This window comes from Myxine glutinosa, chromosome 8 (assembly GCF_964187855.1).
Source record: "Myxine glutinosa chromosome 8, kmMyxGlut1.1, whole genome shotgun sequence".
NCBI lineage: Eukaryota > Metazoa > Chordata > Myxini > Myxiniformes > Myxinidae > Myxine > Myxine glutinosa.
Window position 1 is genome coordinate 88,450,037 of NC_136268.1, and position 20,932 is coordinate 88,470,968.

General features: G+C 43.9%; 1 protein-coding gene across 3 annotated transcripts in view; it reads right to left on the reverse strand.

The window, feature by feature from the left end:
* LOC137432685 (PH and SEC7 domain-containing protein 1) overlaps positions 1–20,932 on the reverse strand; it is a 165,501-nt gene that overhangs the window by 135,128 nt on the left and 9,441 nt on the right. For all 3 annotated transcript variants that reach the window (XM_078783468.1, XM_068124793.2, XM_078783471.1), the window contains one exon: positions 13,262–13,714. In XM_078783468.1, coding sequence (XP_078639594.1) covers positions 13,262–13,714 — 453 coding nt within the window. The remainder of the gene's footprint in view (positions 1–13,261; positions 13,715–20,932) is intronic.

The window sequence follows — 20,932 nt, forward strand, 5'->3', positions numbered from 1 at the left end:
GTACCCTACTTGATGTACTTGATAGTTTTCCCATCCCATCAAAATCGCAGCAAGGAGTTAGGAAGGAGATCAACAATCTGCATCAGCGGCAGCTTTTCTCCTTTGGTAATTCCTAAGCTTCTGGAGCATCTAACATGCATTAACAGCCTCTTCATTTGTGCAATAAATCCTGGCAAGCTGCTTCACGGTTATTCAAAAGCTCCAGGTTACAGCTATCAAGCAGGGAGCAAGATAACATTATGACTTCCTTGACCGAGAGCCTAGATAGCTTATCTGAAGATGTCAGTCCATAAAGGAGAAACGAAATGTCTGATGCTCAACACAGGCGGGCATACAGTTGCTCGTTTGTAGATGCAATACTCCACCTGTACTTTCAACATAACGGTGTGAGATCAGGGAACAAATGTTCACCTAAACTCCCTTCCCATTCGTACTAAACATTTCAAGTGATATATATTCAGTAGATGAAGTTGTTTCTAGTAACATATCCTTAACTTTCAGCTCGACAAGCAGTCTCAAGATTGACGGAGAAGCTTTAACAACAGCCGGTAAAGAAGACACAACGAAAGTGGATCTTCCCACCTCCCAGTAGGCCTAAGGCCTTGGCTGATAAACAAGGGTGTTTTCGCTAATTTGAAATGAGAGCACAACTTGATGAGCATAAGGAAAACGGCAAACCTGTTGTTGAGGTCGGTAGCCATGGTGCTTCCCTTCAGACTGTTGGCGTGTCAGAGGAGTGCGGCTTGTAAATGCAAAGCGAGTTACACAGTGTGAGTACGGTATGACGAATGGAAATTTAAGCGAAGTTGACTAAAAATTGTGGTTTTATATTGTTTGGTGGAAGGTTGATAAAACCACTTCCTTCTACTACACATCGACCAGTAACATCAGTGTCTCTTGTTGCCTACATTTAAAACCTCGTCCATCATCAATCACTTATCGGGTGATAGCAGGTAGACCCACTTGCTTTACAAAACTTTAAAAAGAGTAAGGATTTCAAGATGAATAGAATTTCTCTCATTTTACCTCTCACCTAACAATTTTGATCTTGCCTCACATAAAGAATTGTTTGCAAACCAAAATAAAAAACCTTTCTTTGAATTCCGCAGTTTAATATCTACACGGCAATGGCAAGCTATGGTTTAACTGTACTTCACATTTAAAGGGAAATTCCAAAGCAGACCTCAGACCTTCCTCCTTTCCTCATTCTGAGAAATATTGTGTAGCAACTTGGTGTTGGCTTATGAAGTCCTGGGGGAATTACCTGGACTTCATAAGCCAGGTAATCAAGTTTAAAATTCAGGATCAAGCAGCCAAAAGGTGTGGAGGGTTGTTGAAAAGGGGCAGGTGCATTTAGCGATACCTAATGTGGCCTGCAAATCTAAACACTCTCCGGAAACATCAACCAAGACTGTGGTGGTGGAGAAAATACTAATGGAAAGCTGTTTCAAAACAAGGCTGGCAGGAAGGCCTAGAGATACGCACATTGGTCTCTCAGCTACTGACTCTGATTTGTATCCCTACCCAGCTATAAACTGTCATGTTGGTGTTTCTTAACGGTTAGGGTGCTGGCTTGGGATCCTAGGATCCTGAGTTTGAATCCCGGTCGATCGGGATTATCCCGGTCGGTCGATAATTAACGCCAGGGGGTTCACTCAGCCTGTCATCCTTCCGTGGTCAGCAAATTGAGTACCAGCTCACTGGTAATTGGGGCACTGTATCAGCGGCACAAACACGCTTCCAAAAAAATTGACGCAACCAGCAGCCACAGGCTGCATACGAAACAACAACAAGTTGGTGGACTCATGTTAAAGATCCCATGGTGTCCTTCACGAAGAGTCGGTGAGATATTGCCGGATCCATGGCAAAATTCCAAATTCCTGCCATAAACTACACAGAAGGCATTAGAGAACATCAAGCAGCGTAGCCGCAACCTCAGCCGCTGCATACAAAATCAAATTTAAATTTCAAAACAAAGTAAAAGCGGTGATGGAATATGATCAGAGGTAAACTTGGGGATTTCACTGAAAACAAATTTTACTGGAAGGGATAGACGTTTTCTTGGATGACATATTCTTGCTAAATTCCATCCACAAATTACGGTAATATAATTTGTTTTTTGGTAATCAGATTCTGAGTAATTGACATGTAAACCATGCACTGTTACGGTGAATGACCACATGTATTTCCCAATCATCAACATGTGTATTGCATATGTTGGAAGGCTGATGAAACCTGATCAGATAATGTCCACACACCCATGCTTGAAATGTCCTTATGAAAGTTAGAATGGAGTGAAATTATTTAATATTTTTATTAATATTTTAAAATGGATTATGAATCAGGAAAAGGGGTTTTTCCATTACTGAAAACAAATCATAAAAGCATGTTTATGTGTGCAATATTCTCAGGTGACCATGCTTCTATACTATAAAAGGAGCTGTGTGCCCGTCCTTCCATCCGGTGTCCCGCCCCAGTGCATGTGAGGTCCAGTCCCCTCTGAATTTTTAGACCCCTTGCCACCCCAAAAACCCCTCTAGATCCTCAAGACTCCAATACCCTAAGACCCTTTAGATCCTTTATAACCCGAAGACCATTTAAAACCCTTAATACCCCTAAAACTCTATAAACCCCTAAAACCCATTAAGACCATAACACATCTGATACCCTTTATAACCCTAAGATCTTTTAAGACCCCCAAGACTGATAAGACTCTTTAGACCCCTAAAATTCTTTAGACCCTTAAGACCCCCCTCACCCCCCCCCCCCCCCAAGACCTTTAAAACCCTTAATATTATTTTAGACCCCAAATACCCTTATGACCCCAAGACCCTTAAGATCATGAATACCCTTTAAGACCCTGAAGACCCATTAAGATCCCTGAAGGCTCCAATGACACCCAATACCCTTTAGGACCCCTAAGGCCTTCAAGACTCCAACACTCTTAATACTCCTTAGACCTTAAGACCCTCTAGATCCTTTATAACCCTAAAACCCTTAAGACCCCTGAGATGGCGTACTTGGTACCATGGTCTTCTATACCCTGCACTTTACACAGTTACTTTGAAATCTTCTTATAACCCTGTCCTGAATGATTCTTCTCCACCATTTTATGTCTGGCTTCTTTGAAAGCTCCTTGGTCTTCGTGTTTGCCTTGTTGGTTGAACAACTGAGTTTCACCTTAAAACTCCTTAGACAAGTGCAGGAGTTTGATTTTTAAGTAAAACCACTGATTACATACAGGTGAAACCTATTACACCTATTTTGTAAACTTTCAAACAAGTAATTTGTTCGTGAAGTGATTTAGGGTTGATTAGGCAAAGGGTTTGAATACTTGCGCAACTGAGAATCATCTGATTTTCTCTGTTAATCGAACTTCTTCACATTTTATCTGCATTTTTTAGCTTTACCACTTTGGAGTAGTTTGTGAACACTATATATTCAGCTTGATTTTACAGCATCATGAAATAAGCTCAGGTGGCACCAAAATGTGAAAACTTTGGATTAGGGGAGGGGTGGGGGGGAGGTGGATGGGGAGGTAGGTGGGGGGGGGGGGTGGGGGGGGGAAGGGAAATAACTTTGCAGGCCACTGTACATACTAGATGGCCCATGGCAGATAATGCCTGCCTTCCCCTATACACTTCCCCATTTATCCATTCATATACTTCCCCATACCTTTTCACTTACTTCCCTCTCTATTTGTCCACTCCTCCATTTACCCATTCACCCAGACCACCAAATTATCCCAGAGTCTACTTCAAAGTTTGCAATATCAGTTATTCTGTGGCACCATTTACTTTCATCATATCGATGGCTGAGTGGTGGTGGTCACAATAATAATGTAAACTTAAGATGCTAAGATGTGGCAATAAAAAAACACAATAGAGAAATATCCCCATCTTGCCAACCTTTCTAGATATTCTCATTTTTCCCTATCTTGCCCCATCTATTTATATCTTACATCTTATCCAGATATAGCAGAGTATAGACATATTATATTACATTATGACTTGTAATACCCACTCAGCAGGAAGAGTGGGGCTACACTATATAAATTTACAATAGAGAATTTGCGTCAACACTTGCAGCGAAACATATAGGGCTATGAATTTATTTTTTTTACCACCAGAAACATTCCAGGGTACACTCTGAGTACAATCACCAAGTTTCAACTAATTCCATCTAGCTATTTAGGAGTGCATAGAAGACAGACAAACATGCAGAGGTGGCCAGCTTCATAAACTGTGTGTGTGTGTGTGTGTGTGTGTGTGTGTGTGTGTGTGTGTGTGTGTGTGTGTGTGTGTGTGTGTGTGTGTGTGTGTGTGTGTGTGTGTGTGTGTGTTTATACTGTACATGCATATACATTATACATATACATACAAATGGTATATATATACACACACTGGTTGAACCCCCTAACTTTCACCTCAAGGCTGTCTCTGCCCTGTCTCTGCCCTGCTCTCTGAAGCAAGGCACAGATCGAGTCTCACCCCAGCAATTGCTGCACAACCTGTTAGCAGCAAGTGTAGCCTGCCACGCTGACACATTGTCTCTGCCCTGCTCATCAACAATTAGGAGGTTTGCAGTCAGGAATATTAAATTTAACCAAAGAAGCACACCAACCCTATGACATGGCGCTGACATCATGTGCATAAATTATACCAACACATCACCTCCAAACTAGGAGGCATCCGCATGGTACTCAAGGCTTTGCAGACTGAGATTAAAGCTCTATGGTCACAAATAGACAAAGGCAGAGATGTCGATCTAGATTTCGCCCTCATTATGGGCTCATCCGGACAACATACTGTAGTGAGGACAACATCAGGTCACAAATAAACAATGAGAGCAAATATAATGGAAAAGCAATTACATCCAAATCAGAATCCATCCCAAATGTCAAATTATCATTTCACCTTTTCGTTGAATATATTCTGGTGAATGTGCCGTTCATCACGTTTCTGAGTTAAGTATGACGAATTTCAGGAAGAAGAAGAAGCCTCACCACCAACTTCGACCGCTTCGGAATTGTTTTATTCCTCCCTTTCAAATGCCTGGTGATTGTTTGGTATTTATTTCTGCGAATATGTGGTTGTAAATAACTGTCATTAATCAAAAAGCCTTAGGCACTATAGATTGTTTTTTTTTTAAACAAAAAAAAAACGATGTTTTTTTTTCAAAAAAAAATAATTCAATTTTTTTTTCTTCTTTTTTTTTGCCTAAAACACTCACAGGCACTCACTGATGAACTTCTGAAAGTTTGACGAAGATCCATTCAGCCATCTCTGAGAAAAATGGCGACATACAGACAGACAGACAGACCAACGGCTCTCTTATATAGTAGACCAGCAGAAGTACCCGGCGTTGCCGGGCAGGAGAGGGGGTGAGGGGAGGGGGAGAGGAGTGAGGAGGGGGGAAGGGGAGGGGAGGGGGGAGGGAAGAGAGGAAGGGGAGGAAGGGGGTTCATCACCTTTTCGTTGAATATATGCTGGTGAATGTGGCATTCATCCCGTTTCTGCGTTAAGTGTGATGCCGAACAGGAAGAAGAAGAAGCCGTACTACCAACTTCGTACACTTCCAGAATTGTTTGATTTATTTGTATTCAAATGTCTGGTGATTGTTTTGTATTTATTTATGCAAATGTGTACTTGTATATAAATGTCATTAATTTAAAAAGGCTTAGGTACTATCGAGTGATTGTTTAAAAATAACTCCAAAAAAACGATCTGTTTTTTTTTCATAATTTTTTTTTTGGCCGAAAACATTCCCTGGCACTCACTGATGAACCTCTGAAAGTTTGACGAAGATCCGTTCAGCCATCTCTGAGAAAAATGGTGACACACAGACAGACATCTCTCTTATATAGTAGATATCCCATTAAGTACTCGAAGATATTCTATATAATGTAAGATGAGACTTGAAGACTTCAAGCCCACTGCCCCCCACCCCCAAACCTCAAGTTCCGATTTCACAACCTCATCCAAAGACTTGAACCCAACCCCCCACCCCTCCCCCCCCCCCCCCCCCCCAAAGCCTCAACCTCCCTCTCCCAACTCTCTATTCTCTCAAACCACCCTGTCCCATCCCAATCCTCAATCCCCATCCCAATAACGACAGAACACCATTAAATTCGCAAGCTCTTCCTCCTTGCTTCTCGTCATTATCAACATCCCTGTTCCAGTTTGTTAAGAACAATGTTAAAAGTGAATAATGATGCAAAACGTTAAATTCACAAACTCACAATATTTCGTTATCTCGCAATGTGTGACGGGGTGATAAAACAAGGTAAGATAAATGATAAATGATCATATAAGGTCATACGTAATGGGACGGAACAATAAAATACAACCGGAACTCCTCGGACAAAGACCTTTGTAATGATATGGGTTTATGGTCTCTGGTCAAGTAACGGCCTGGGTTCCGAGCGATTGTAATAAACTAACTGTTTCACCAAATATAAGTGAAGCAAGACTCGTGCCACAATGTTGGGAAAAAATTCCACTCTCCATTTACAATCTACCCAAATTACCCAGGCTAACTTAAACCAAACCATAATTAAGCAAATACACAAAGGAACAGTTTAACAAAATGCATGTCAGCACAATCTAAATTTTAAAACCAGGGTGCAGTATGTGGGTGCATTGAGGTGCTCCAGGAAACATGTGATGATCGACCTGATGATGAAGTGCACAGTAGAGGCAGTTGCAACTCTGATTTAAAATTAAGCCATGTATGGTGGACCCATCATTGTAGTGAGCAACAGAGGTAGTTGCATCTAATTTACAACTAGGGCAATTGTGATCAATATGGCGATGCAGTACTACAAGACGACATTACAGCATTAGTGCAGTGCCAGAGTGGTCAAAGCGTTGCTTTGTTAAGCAGCTCTGTGCACACCATACCAATTTAGATTTCAGACATCAATGTATTGTGCAGGGAACACTTCCACCTTGCTTCTGGGAATCATCATTGTGAAAAATGACCTGTCAGGTGCTCACAATGCTTTCAGAACACATTGTGGCCCGACAAAGGATGCTCCAGGAAGCAGAGTTGTCGTAACGTAACACACCAAACGTAACACACCAAACTCTCCTTTCTTGTCTCTCCGTCGACTTCCTCTATGTCTCAGTTGTTGTTTTTTTCTCGAGCATTTGAGGCATGCCCCTCATCCCTCAAGGTCTAATTACATGGCTACCCTGGTGCCCAAGCTCAATGAAGCATAGTCTTACCTGCCCGGGCTTCTCTACTGTACCATGATCTGTTTTTTCTCGCATTAGTTTGCATTTCTGCAGTCTTTACAAAACCAACATCAAAAATACTAAACGATTATATGACAAAGCAATAATGGTCATGCACATGCATTAAACTCTACGCCCCGCAACAACAATAATTAGTTAATTACATAATCAAACATTCCAATTAATCAAAGTAAAATGTCACATCTAAATACAGAAATTGTAATTCTCATAACGCAGCCTCCCCCCAACACTTGGGTATTGAACACAATTTCAAAACTTTGTTCCTTAATAGATACATTACAACTTCCGTTTACAGCAGAATGAAAAGGAAAATCTGAAATCCCACAATTGTTCGAATTGAAGAAAAATTGCTTGAAATCCCACAGTGTCTTCTGAGAAAAAGCAATTGTCACCTGCACACAATGTTTTCACCGCATATTCTCCAATATTGCTCAATCGGCTTTAATAGTACTCCATCCACCCTGAGCTACTCCCAGGATGTACGTGTTCTTCCAGTAACCCCCACCACCACCACCACCTTTAGAGGCCATTTTTCCCTGCAGAGTGGGGGTTGGCCTTTTTTGGGCATCATGGTCCCCTTCTTGAAGCAATGTTTTATGGCCGGGTGCTCTTCCTGCCACCAACCCTGTTGGTCGCCTTTTGCAACACACAGGGAATTAATTACCAGTGAACTGTTACTCAATTTCCCGACCTCGGAAGGATGACAGGCTGAGTCAACCATCCTGGCGTTAATTCAGCAATCGACCGGGATTCGAACCCAGGATCCTAGGATCCCAAGCCAGCACCCTAACCGCTAAGCCAACATCAGGCTTCTTCTGGTAACCCCCTCCTACTTAAACTTCCAAAATCCAATCTGACTGCACACCTCACCTCTTTTCTTCCTCGTTTCTCCCAAATATGGAACAGCCTTCCAGTGGCAGTTCCTTCTCAGTCTTCCATCCAGGGCTTCAAGCAGATAGTGCACTGCCACCTCATGTCATCCCCCATCCTGACCCATGACCATGATCATTCCCTTCCCTTGCTTGTTCTGCCCAATTGTTACCCCCGCTACTTTACTGACAGTTCAACCTGGCTCTTTCATGAGCCTCGGTCTTGCACAAAAAAAAAAGATGTATGTGCAGCTAGTTAATGAGAAACCAACTTTCGGGTCTGGAAACCAACATGTAGTCATGGTTTTCAGTCTTGGCAAACAGCCGGAGATGCAAGTGTACAGCTATTAATTTCATGTGCAAACAAACTGATCGAGCCTTTCCTATGTATGCTTCTTGCACACAATGGTCCAAATGTCCCCTTCCATTTATGTACATGTGATTGACACAATCATATCCATGCAGGATGCAACTTCATCCCCCAAAATGCGAAAAAAGAGCCCCTGTTTCTCACCTCCAATTTCCTCCTCTATGAGACTAAAACTTGAATGACACCCACAACCTCCCCCTCCCACCCAGCTCACAAGGTTCAGACATACATGGCGGCGGCCATCTTGGATTTTGACGTGGGTTGCACCCAAACACCAAATTTCGGTCCTTCGCTTACGCACGCACGTACGCACGCACGGACGGACGGACGCACGGACGGACGGAGGGGAAAACCATAGTCCCCCTTTCGCTCCGCGGTGCGACCGGGGACAATAACACCAGGCCTATAATGATCGACCAGACTTGGCTTGGCCTGGAATTTTGATTTTGGTCAGGGTTCAGCTGATACCTCTCCAGCTCTTCACAAAAACACTGTGGGATCGTCAACACCCACCAGCCAATCCTAATAGAAAGGACAACTAGCTTAACTTCCATGCAAGAAATGCCTCAAAAGTGACTGGTCCTGATGGAATCCCTGTGATTGTATTGAAGATGTGTTGGCCAGAACTGTAATCGATTCTTGCCAAGCTATTCAACATGTGCTTGTCTGCGTCGGTGCTTCCTTCATCCTGGAAAGTAGCTTCTGTTGTCCCTATTTTCAAAAGTAACTATCACCCCATCAGCCTGCTTCCTATAATAAGTAAGGTATTTGAATGCTTCATCAATGAACAACTTCTCAGCCACCTGGAGGGCAATGAACTTCTCACTGACTGTCAGTGTGGCTTTCGCTATTCTCGCTCTACTGATGATCTGCTATCATTGATCATTTCAACGGAACATTAGAGCTTAAGGGTGAAGCTTGATGAGTTGCTTTGGATATCTCAAAAAAGCCTTTGATAAAGTGCGGCACAAGGGTCTGCTCCACAAGCTTCAGTCATATGGTGTATCTGGTGTGATGCATTCAATCATCTCAGCTTTCCTTACAAATCGCAAGATGAAGGTGGTACTTGAGGGTCAATCTTTTCCTTCTTGCTCCATCAATTCTCGTGTTCCACATGGCTCTGTCGTTGGTCCTACTCTGTTCCTTGTTTATATTATCTTCCTGATGATGTTCTGTATCAGCTAGTCATGTATGCTGATGACTCTTCACTTTACTGTACATCTGCTGATTCACTCAACACTTTGTAATGAGGTTGGAGTTTCACTGGACAATGATTTGTAGAATGTGTTAAAGTGGGGACATGACAGGCTGGTAAACTTCAATGCAAAGAAAACTAAATTGTTATCCATGTCTCACTCTAGAAACAGGTCTTTCCCTTCTGTGCACTTGGTGTCTTTAACCTTAACAGAATCATCTGAGCTTCGGCTTCTTCGTCTGGAAATCTCCTCTAACAAGTCCCTGGTGTTGGGCTAGTGGCTAGGGTGCCGGCTTAGGATCCTAGGATCCTGGGTTCGAATCCTGGTCGATCGCTGAATTAACGCCAGGGGGGTTGACTCAGCCCGTTATCCCTCTGAGGTTGGCAAATTGAGAACCAGTTCACTGGGAATTCCCTGCTCGTCATAAAAGGCGACAAAAAGGGTTGGTGGCAGGAAGGGCATCCGGCCGTAAAACATTGCTTCAAAAAGGGGACCAAAAAACAACAACAACCACGGTTCCCAAAAAAGGCCAACCCCCGCTTTGCGGGGAAAAATGGCCTCTACAGGTAGTTGGTTTTTATCCGTTGGGATAAGTACATTTCTGGTATTGATAAGTGTGCTTCCAAGCAAGTTGGTTGTCTTTATCAAGCACAGAGGTGTTTACCTCCTGATGCTCTTTTGTACTTTTATAAGACAACTGTACGTCTCCTCATGGAGTACTCTTGCCACATTTGGGCTGGAGCACCTGTCTGCAGCATCTATACTTGATAGGCTCCAGAAACGCATAGTTAACCTGGTTGGTGTGGAGATAGGTTCAACTCGTCAACCGCTCTCTCACCGTATGTCAGTTGCCACTCTTGGTTTGTACTATAGATATTTCCATGGCAAATGTTCTCCTGGACTTTCTAACTTTCTTCCTTCCACATGAGTGGTTGGACGCAAGACGCGGTTTGCCATCACTGCACACCCGTACACTATAGCTGATCTGAAGTGCAGAATGATAGGCTATACAGATAGTTTTAGCCCTCGTGCTGTCTCGCTCTGGAATTCACTACCTGTAACGTGCTTCCCATTATCCTACGATCTACTCAGCTTCAAGAGATGGAGGGAGTTGGATGGAGGGAGTTGGAGGGAGATGGAGGGAGGGAGATGGAGGGAGGGAGGGAGAGATGGAGGGAGGGAGGGAGGGAGGGAGAGATGGATGGAGGGAGGGAACCTCTCACTCAGCTTCAAGAGGAATGTCAATTCTTACTTTCTACATCTTTGATGTTTAATCACATTTTACCTGACTTCTGCTACTTCCTGTGTCTTGGATGTTTTCTTGTTATTTTTTCTTTCTTTCTTTATTTTTATTTTGTTTTGCTTTATTCTTATATTTTTCTAACCTTCCCTCAGTCCCTTATCTCGAGCGGCTTTATGCTTCTTTTGGGGTGATTTCCATTAAAAAACGACACACTTACAGAGACAATGCACTACCTATGAACCACCACAAATCTGATATTTGATAGATCAGGAATCAAACCCCGACGAGACAGATCAAAGGCAAGTGTCTGTGCCAGGCTGTTAGAAAGGGTCATTCAATTCAGAGATTAAGTTACTGCATTTGTTTTTTGTATACATAGTCGAACGGATCAGAATGTAACAGACAAAAACAGGACACAAAACACGCATGCATGGGGTGGACAGGTTGGTCACAGAGGATGGATGGGGTGGACAAGATGGATACAGAAGGAAACTCCAGGAGGGAAAACTGGAAAATTGGAAGGAGGAGGGACTTGTGTGGGGTTAACAAGTGCATAAAAGATCATAGTTTTGGATTTGGGATGATCTGAGATGGTGGTGAAACAGCTGAATACCTGGAGGGAAGAATGAGATTGAAGAGGATGTGGAAGTTAATTTCACAAGCAGGAAAAAAAAAGGAACAAATGAGTGGAGATGAGCAGTAATCCTGCATTGTGGATGTGGCACAGGCACTATGGGACAAATGGTCTCCCCCTGTGGCAAGTGTATATAATCGATAGATTTTGAGACAAAAATGTAAAGAAAAAAGAAGTAAATTTGGCCAGGGTACTAGCACGCAATAGACTATTCCAGTTGTCAAAACGACATCAAAATATTCCCACTTCCTTAAAATAAATGGAGACAAGATCATGGAATTTACATCTGCATCTGAAGTGCATCGTGTTGTGAAATGTAGCACCTCCTCCTGGCAATGGCCCTGCATGGCAGCTGTTAGTTACACTGTCCTACTTCATTGGGGTAAAACCTAGTAACATGTAAAATGCTGGAATTTTTACATACATAATATATTGTTATGGATCTGGTGTAGGGGGTAAAATGGGGTATAGAGTGCAAGTCATTTTATAGTACTGTTATGGTTTTGCGAAACACCCACCTCCCTCACCCCTCCCCCTCACCGCCTTTTATAACCCACATTTACAGCACTAGGCTGGTTACCATTACACAAGTTGACACAGTAATTAATTCTGTTTCTCGTCTTTCCAGACACAGTTGGCCACAGATTCAATTCGGCTTTTTCTTTATCCAGACACATTTTAGACGCAAGTGACCTTAACCATATCGTACATTTGTAATTCTTATAGTTCCCCACGTAGCCCGTATTTTACACTTAACACTCACCACATATATTAAACACCAGCACCTCACATGAACCACATAACCACAAGAGACAAGGAGCAAGAACCTATTCAGTTTGACCTTGCTTGGCGGGAACTCTGGTTTGGCGGGAAAACCCGTTGAGGCTGACGTGGCAAACGAGCCACAGCCAGGCCCACCTGCACCGTATCACCAGTGACGACAGAAGAGCGGGGCAGAGCATCCGAAAGCACACCAATCAAGATGCTCTGTGTGGGATCAGAGGTGAACATCTGCACTCTGATTCCACCACACTAAAGCAAGGATATAAGGTGGAAGACAAGAACTGTTCGCTCCCTTCTGACTGAACCAGAGATCTACTTCCATCAATATGAAGCACCTGCCTGCCACAAGAGCAAGAACCATGAGCGAATATTGGTACTAGGCTAGCGGTCATTGTGATTGGAGATGTTGATTCACACCAAATTAATCCGGCGGACATGGAGATCCTTTCGTCCCATACCCACTGGGCGGCATGATGGTCATTGAAGACCACAACAATATGTACATAACTTCCATCACCAAATATTCAACAACTATACACAGAGTCTAATGATGTAATGTTTAAAAATTCTTTCTGGACTCACAAAGGGTATTAAAGTGAGCAAAGCAAAAATAAGACTTAATGTGGAATCACAGCAGACAATTCAACTTAAGAGCAAAAAAGCTCCATTAATCATCAAAGAGTAAGGTGAGTGCTATGGAATCTGTGGCATTAGAATGAGGCACTGCTCGCATCTTCCCTGGTTATACTGGCCAAGCAGAAAACTAAAAACATGCTCTGAGCTATAATACAAGCAGTGGAATGGAAAACCATTGGACTAATTTTAAAGGATTAAAAAAAAAAAAATTAGACCCGTTTAAAATGGGATGTCTTATGGAAGATTGCATAATTGTGGTGACATGCAGTACCTGACTGAGGATCCAAATCCCTCAAGCTTGTCTCGCGTTGATAATTTCCCACTGGCCAGGCCATGCCGTTCCTCACGCCGACTAAGGCATTGCTTCAAGACAGGCCCCGGTGGTACGCCACCTCTGATGCGCTCTCCCCGCCTTGCGCCGTGGCCTAGCTCTGGGTGGCTTCCAGCACGAGGAAAAGTGTGCATTGTGTGGCAAGATCCAGGACCATTCATTCGGACAGATGCTTCAGCTGAAAGACCAATGGAGGTGAGGCAGTGGTGAGCCGGAGGGGAGGGTAGGCCATCCAGCGAGCCAAGGCTGTCAAAGGATGCACCATTACTGCGGGAAGATTCTATAGCATTCTCAAACTGGTGACTGAAATTGTCGGTGGACCCACCAACCGGGCTCATTGGCATTGTTGATCCAAGATCTTCTGGAAGGTTACATGGTTGTCTATTTTCAAGCCTAGAAAAAGGAGATCAAGATTAGGACACTGTGGAGGGGGTGAGATAGAAGCAAGTTCACAAGAAAACTGATAGCCATGGAAAAATCTATATTTTAGGAAGGAAGGAAAGACTGCGACAGGATGATTGCCAAGTTATGTAGGAGCGAATGTTGGTCACCTAGCAGTTACCGCTGAGGTACAGTCACTGCTCAACAGGACCGACAACCTACTGCTTGCACTACTGGCTGCATACCATGCAGCGTGATGAAGGAGGTGCTATCATTCACCTCATTTGTAAAGATATCAAACACTCAACCATGAGTCTCAACGCTGCTCCAATCACCCTGCCTAACATGACTGGTGATTGCCACAGTGTTACCTTACATGTCAAAGTAAAATTGAACTACAAAGTCAATATTCACAACTTTCATGTGCCACTAATCCACAATGACATGTGCGAGACCAGCATACAGGGATTTCAATCAATCTTTCTGTGTATGGTGAACATCATTGCAGCTAGCCACTTCAATGCTGACTCAGCCTTGTAGGATTATACCCACCTGGAAGACAAGCTTGTTTCGATTATAGCAGAATAGGTAGGTGACCACAACTATGGTAGAGCCAACAGAGAAGGGGCTACATCATTACACAGAGGATCAGATTTATTTATTTTTGCATACATCGCTGAGACTCAAGGAAGAGCTAGTACACTGAACAGATTAGGACATCTATCTATCTATAATTCCAGTAATCTCTGTACGTACGTTTGTACGTCTGTACGTCTGTACGTCTGTTTGTCTGTGACCGCTGTTTCTCGACAACTACCGGTCCGATATACTTGAAACTTGCCAGGTATATTGCTGGGGACCCGAGGATGTGCCTTTTCAAGGTTTGAAATTAATCGGACAAGTACTTACCGAGCTATGGCGATTTAGCCGTTCGCCGTTCGCTTTGGCGTTGCGAATGGACCAAACCATTCATGTAAATAGAGGGGGGGGGGGGGGTTCTGTGGTCGTTCGCTTTGGCTTTGCGAATGGACCAAACCATTCATGTAAATAGAGGGGGGGGGGGGGGTTCTGTGGTCGTTCGCTTTGGCTTTGCGAATGGACCAAACCATTCATGTAAATAGAGGGGGGGGTTCTGTGGTCGTTCGCTTTGGCTTTGCGAATGGACCAAACCATTCATGTAAATAGAGGGGGGGGTTCTGTGGTCGTTGCGAATGGACCAAACCATTCACATCGAATCATCGAATCACATCGAATGGACCAAACCGTTCGCTTTGGACCAAACCATTGCATGTAAATAGAGGGGGGGGGGGTTCTGTGGTCGTTGCGAATGGACCAAACCATTCATGTTTTTGTTTTTTTTTTGTTTTTTTTGGCAAGGAACGGGCACCCACGTACGGGCACGTCCTAGCTTATATATAGTACGGGCATGCCCGTACTATATCTATATCTAAAATTATATCCCCCCCCTCTATTTACATGAAATGGTTTGGTCCAAAGCGAACGGCTTGCGAGTACGGTGACAATCCCCCCCCTCTATTTACATGCAATGGTTTGGTCCAAAGCGAACGGCTTCCGGAGTTTGGTAAAGAAATCGCCATCGCGTGCACAAACGCGCAGGAAAGCGAATGAATCGCAAATTCTGTTTTATTAGTTTTAAAACATAGTTTAACGCCAACATAGTTTGCAAACGTGAAATAAATGAATACGCTCTCAAATGTGCCATCCGAGGCAGAGTGTGTCCTCCACGTTCGGCACACGCGATCGTTCGCTGCTCTCTGATTGGTTGAATCGTTTTTTGGACATAGCTCGGTAAGTAATTGTCCGATTAATATGAAACCTTGAAAAGGCACATCCTCGGGTCCCCAGCAATATACCTGGCAAGTTAAAAGTATATCGGACCCGTGGTTGTCGAGAAACAGCGGTCACAGACAAACAGACGTACAGACGTACAGACGTACAAACGTACAAACGTACAAACAGAGATTACTGGAATTATAGATAGATATCAAACACTCAACCATGAGTCTCAACGCTGCTCCAATCACCCTGCCTAACATGACTGCTGATTGCCACAGTGTTACCTTACATGTCAAAGTAAAATTGAACTACAAAGTCAATATTCACAACTTTCATGTGCCACTAATCCACAATGACATGTGCGAGACCAGCATACAGGGATTTCAATCAATCTTTCTGTGTATGGTGAACATCATTGCAGCTAGCCACTTCAATGCTGACTCAGCCTTGTAGGATTATACCCACCTGGAAGACAAGCTTGTTTCGATTATAGCAGAATAGGTAGGTGACCACAACTATGGTAGAGCCAACAGAGAAGGGGCTACATCATTACACAGAGGATCAGATTTATTTATTTTTGCATACATCGCTGAGACTCAAGGAAGAGCTAGTACACTGAACAGATTAGGACATAACAGACAAAAACAGGACGAAAAACATGCATGCATGGAGAAGGAAACTCCAAGGAGGAAAAACTGGTAAATTAGGAGAGATTTGGGGGGTGGGGGTGGTAACGTGGGTAGAAAATATCATGGTTTTGAATGGGGGATGACTTGAGATGGTGGTGAATAGCTGTCTTGAAGACCTGGTGGGAAGAATGAGATTGAAGAGGATGTGGAAGTTGATTCCACAGGCAGGAAAAAAGAGGAACAAATGAGTGGAGGAGAGCAGTGATCCTGGATTTCGGTAGTTCACTAGAAGAGGGTTGATGGTGGACCGTGAGAGCCCTGAAGAAACCTGGAGTGGGGGTGAATGGGGAGAAGGCACGGAAAGAGCAGAGGGTGCAAGACTAGAAAGGAGGCGGTATCAGACAAAGAGACCACTGACATGTCTATGATGGCAATGTGATAAGCCCATAGACTCAGCTTTAGCACGGGAGATTCCAATGATCTTGAAAGCCTTGGTTTCCACAGTTGTTGTTGTTGTTGTTTCGTATGCAGCCTGTGGCTGCTGGCTTGCATCATTTTTCTGGAAGCGCGTTTGTGCCGCTTATGCAGTGCTCCAATTACCAGTGAGCTGGTACTCAACTTGCCAACCTCGGAAGGATGACAGACTGAGTCAACCCCCCTGGCGTTAATTCAATGATCGACCGGGATTCGAACTCAGGATCCTAGGATCCCAAGCCGGCACCCTAACAGCTAAGCCAACACCAGGCTACGGTTTCCACAGTGTCAAGCTGAAAAATATGTGAGGCAGGCGAACCAGCCCAGAGGGGAGAGCACTACTCCATCGAGCTGCGGATGAAGGCCTTGTATGTGGATAGGACTTCAGGTGTGCTAAGGATGCAGCGTCAGCAGCTGGCTTTGAAGGTCAACGTTGAAATGTGGTTTGTCCTTGTAAGATCATGGATGATAGTGAGACCCAGGAGTTCGAATGACTGAACTTCCTTAAGAAGATTGTTAAGAAAGTAGATGGAAGGGTTTGCCATATGGTGCTTTTAGAGAGACAGTGATGGTGTGAAGTTTGTCAGGATTGAAAGGCATGTTCCAAGTGTTTGATCATCTTGTGATTTTGTCAAGATCTGAAGTGAGGGAAGAATCTGCAGCCTTCCTGTCTGAAGGATGAGGAATGTCACGGCAAAGGGTTGAGTCATCAGCGAATAGATAAGTAGGATTTTCCAGAGATTCAGAGAGATCACTGATGAAGATCAGGAATAGGACTGGGCCCAGAACACTGTGTTGGGACACTCCAGCCTTGATAGGGAGAGGAGATGAAAGAATTCCGCTAGGTGCCATACGTTGAGTACGAGAGTAGAGAAAGTCAGTAAGCCATGTGTGGAGTTGGCCTTGGATGTCATAGGCAGAGAGTTTGGAGAGCAATGCTTGATGCCAGACTGTATCAAAAACATGAGATATGTCCAGAGAGACGGCCCTGAACTCATGTCTGACGTTGAGGGCCTCTATCCATTGTTGGGTGAGTAGAATAAGCATGTCCGATGTGGAGTGACCTGGACTGAAAACAAATTGGTGATCTGATAGGAGGTTGTTGGATAAAAGGAATGATTTCATGTCAACTGTGATGATGAATTATATGACCATGCTGATGCTTGGAAGTAAGCTGAGTTAAGGGGATGTCTGTAGTTAAAGGGATCCGTTTTTACACCTTTTTATGTAACGCAGTGATGTTGGTGGATTTTCAGGAATATGGAAGATGACCTTGCACAAATGACAGGGTGAAAAGGGCAGAGAGAAGATGTACAAGACCAGCAGAGCAGGTTTTTAGGACCAGTAGCAGAGTCAGAGTCGAGGGTCGACAGAAACTTGTCGACCTTTTCAGGTGCAAAACATATACATAGTCGAAGAGCAGTTGGGTACTACTGGGAAGGGTGGGTGCAGAGATTGAGGGGTTGGGGACAAAATACATGGAAGCAAACACAGATTCCGACAAACAACGACTGTAGTGCCATTTGAAGAGAGGGAGAGGTTGGAAGGGGCGCATGCACCAGAGTTGCCATGATAGCTGTGAACACAAACAACTTATATGGCTCAGTTACATCTGTAAAAGTGTGGTGGAGAAAGGAGACTAACTAGAACGGCACTCGGTAGAGAGCATACCTCCACCTGGTTGGCCATATCACTCAATGGTGACGAATCACTTAAAAATTCTACTAGCCGGAGCCGGATCTGTATCTTCACCAAAATTGAATCGATTCTTCCTTCTGACACACACAACCTGTCCAACAAGTTTCGTCCAAATCCGTCCATAACTTTTTGAGATATCCTGCTACGTATCGTTTTTGGCCCGATCTCCCAATGGTGAAGAATCACTTTAAAAGTTCTAGCAGCCGGATCCGAATCCGAATCATCACCAAAATCGAAGCATTTCGGCGGTGTCACACACGCTACATCTCTGCCAAATTTCGTCCGAATCCGTCGACAACTTTTTGAGATATTTTGTTCACAAACGGACAGACCGACCTTTGGTGGTGGAGGTAAAAAGGCAGTTCAATGCCATTGAGAACAACACGCCATTAACTACATGACAGCAGCTACTAGGACAGCAGAAATCATGCTTCCTGTAATACTTTATTAAAGTTGGCCAAACACATTACTCAGAGAGCCCAGCTGTAAAAATTAAGCTACGGCCTTTAAACTTTGCACCAAACCAAGATTTCTCAAAGTCAGAACTAGGGAAAACATGTCTACTGGACAAGAAATGAGCCTCTGAAAATCAGGACTTCAGAAAAAGGAAAACTAGTATCAGCAATGATCATGTAAAAGCAGATACACACTCAATAACATGTTTCCATTAGCCATCTGCCTCGGACATGAGGCCGTCACAGGACTGCTAAATCGTAGCTGGCAGCCTTTCCTCGTCGAAAATTCTTCTTCTTGTTCTTCTTCTTTCATATGCAGCACACGGTTAGGAGTAGCATGACTGACTGAGGCCTGAGGGGGATGCGTCTCTACCACTGATGCAGTACTCTCCCTGCAGGTTATGGCAGGAATTTTGAATTTGTTCCGGGTGCCGGCACAAAGCTCACCTACTCTTCGCAAAGGACACAGTGGGGTCGTTAATCCTCCCCCCTCTCCTTTGTCCCCCTCCCAGTTCCTCTCTCCTCTTCTCCTTCCCCCTCCATCTCCCCTATCCTTCTGCTGCCTCCCATAACCCTCCCCCAGCCCATATCATCCCCCCTCCCATCCTCCTCCTCCACCCCCCTTCCACTTCCCTCCCCTTGCCCCTCCCCCTTCACCTCCTACCTCCTCACCATTCTCCCTCTTCCCCTATCCCCCATCCCATATCCCCCACCCACCCTCTCTCCTCCCACTCACTCCTCCTCCTCGCTCCCGCTTCCTTCCCTCCTCCTGCCCTCCCCCATCCCTACCCATCCCCATCCCTTCCCCTCAACCTCTATCCCACACCCCTCCCCCTCTCCCATTCCCTTCCTTTCCCCTTCTCTCCACTCCTCTCCCTTCCCTTCCTCCACTCCTCCCTCTCCCCGTCCCACTTTCTTCATATTCCTGGCACAAAACAACAATAAATTTTGACAGCTTTAACATGCAGAAAACATTGTGGCCTATTGCAAGTTTTTTAAAAATGATGAGCACCTCATTAATTATCGTCAAAAAGGGGTGTTTAAATTTAACCAAATACCCAGTTTTCATTCATGAATACCCTTGGAGTTCCCTTAATGTACATGCAAAGTACATGTACATGCAAAGTACATGCAAAGTTTTGGGTCGCTATGTTTCATGGCTTTGGAGTTATGGAGGAGACACACACACACATTCTCTTTTATTAGTCCCCTACCGGTTTAACCAGAAGAGACTATAGGTTTTCTCTCTCTCTCGCTCTCTCTGTCTGTCCGTCTGTCTATCTGTCCGTCCCACCTGTGGTTTTTCAGACTTTTTTCCCATAACCTTTAACATACTGTATTCAACTGAAACTTGGTACATGGCTTTATTATGATAAGTTACAGAACAAGTTTGAGTTTCAGGGCATTTCGTCAATTTTTCCCAAAGTTATGCCCTTTTTGGACTTAGAAAAGATCACATTGGTAGGGGACATGTATTCCCACAGCAGACAAGGCCATGCATTTCATGATCCTTTTAGTCAGGTTCACTATGTTAACAAATATAATTTCGTTCAAAAATTTGGGAGATTAGCAAACCTGTACATTTTTGGAATCATCAGAGCGTGGAGAATCCAAAAACCAATGTTGGCATTTGCACAGACACCTGCATGGCCGCCATTTTGGATTTTCAAAATGGCCGCCATGAAATACATATTTTGCGCTATATCGGCTTCTAGTCAACCTAGAGATTTAATTAAATATGCTAATCCTATGTTTTCTGGGTCAAGGAATCCAATAAAGGCCTCAAAATAGTGCTCAGGATTAAAGAAAAGCAACAAACAAAGGTAATTGAAAACCATTGTCTTTATATTTGTGATATAACTGCATTACATAATACATGATATTGCAAGTCCTTTGAAGTTATAGGTTTGGGTTTATAAAGCAAGAAAGCAGCCTTGTTAGTATCAGATTGAACTATAAGTCATACACACAGGATCTACCAGGTCTATACCGTTCAGGAATATGCTTTTACAGATCTTCATCACTGTCCTGAGGGTCATTTTCGGCATTACAGTCCGCGTCATTTTCGCAGTCACTTCCACACAAACAAAGGTCTGTGCAAGCCAAGTTGTGTCTCCTGCATGAACACCTCTGGGTTGTGCAATGGGCTTTACACCGACATCTGACATCTATCTATA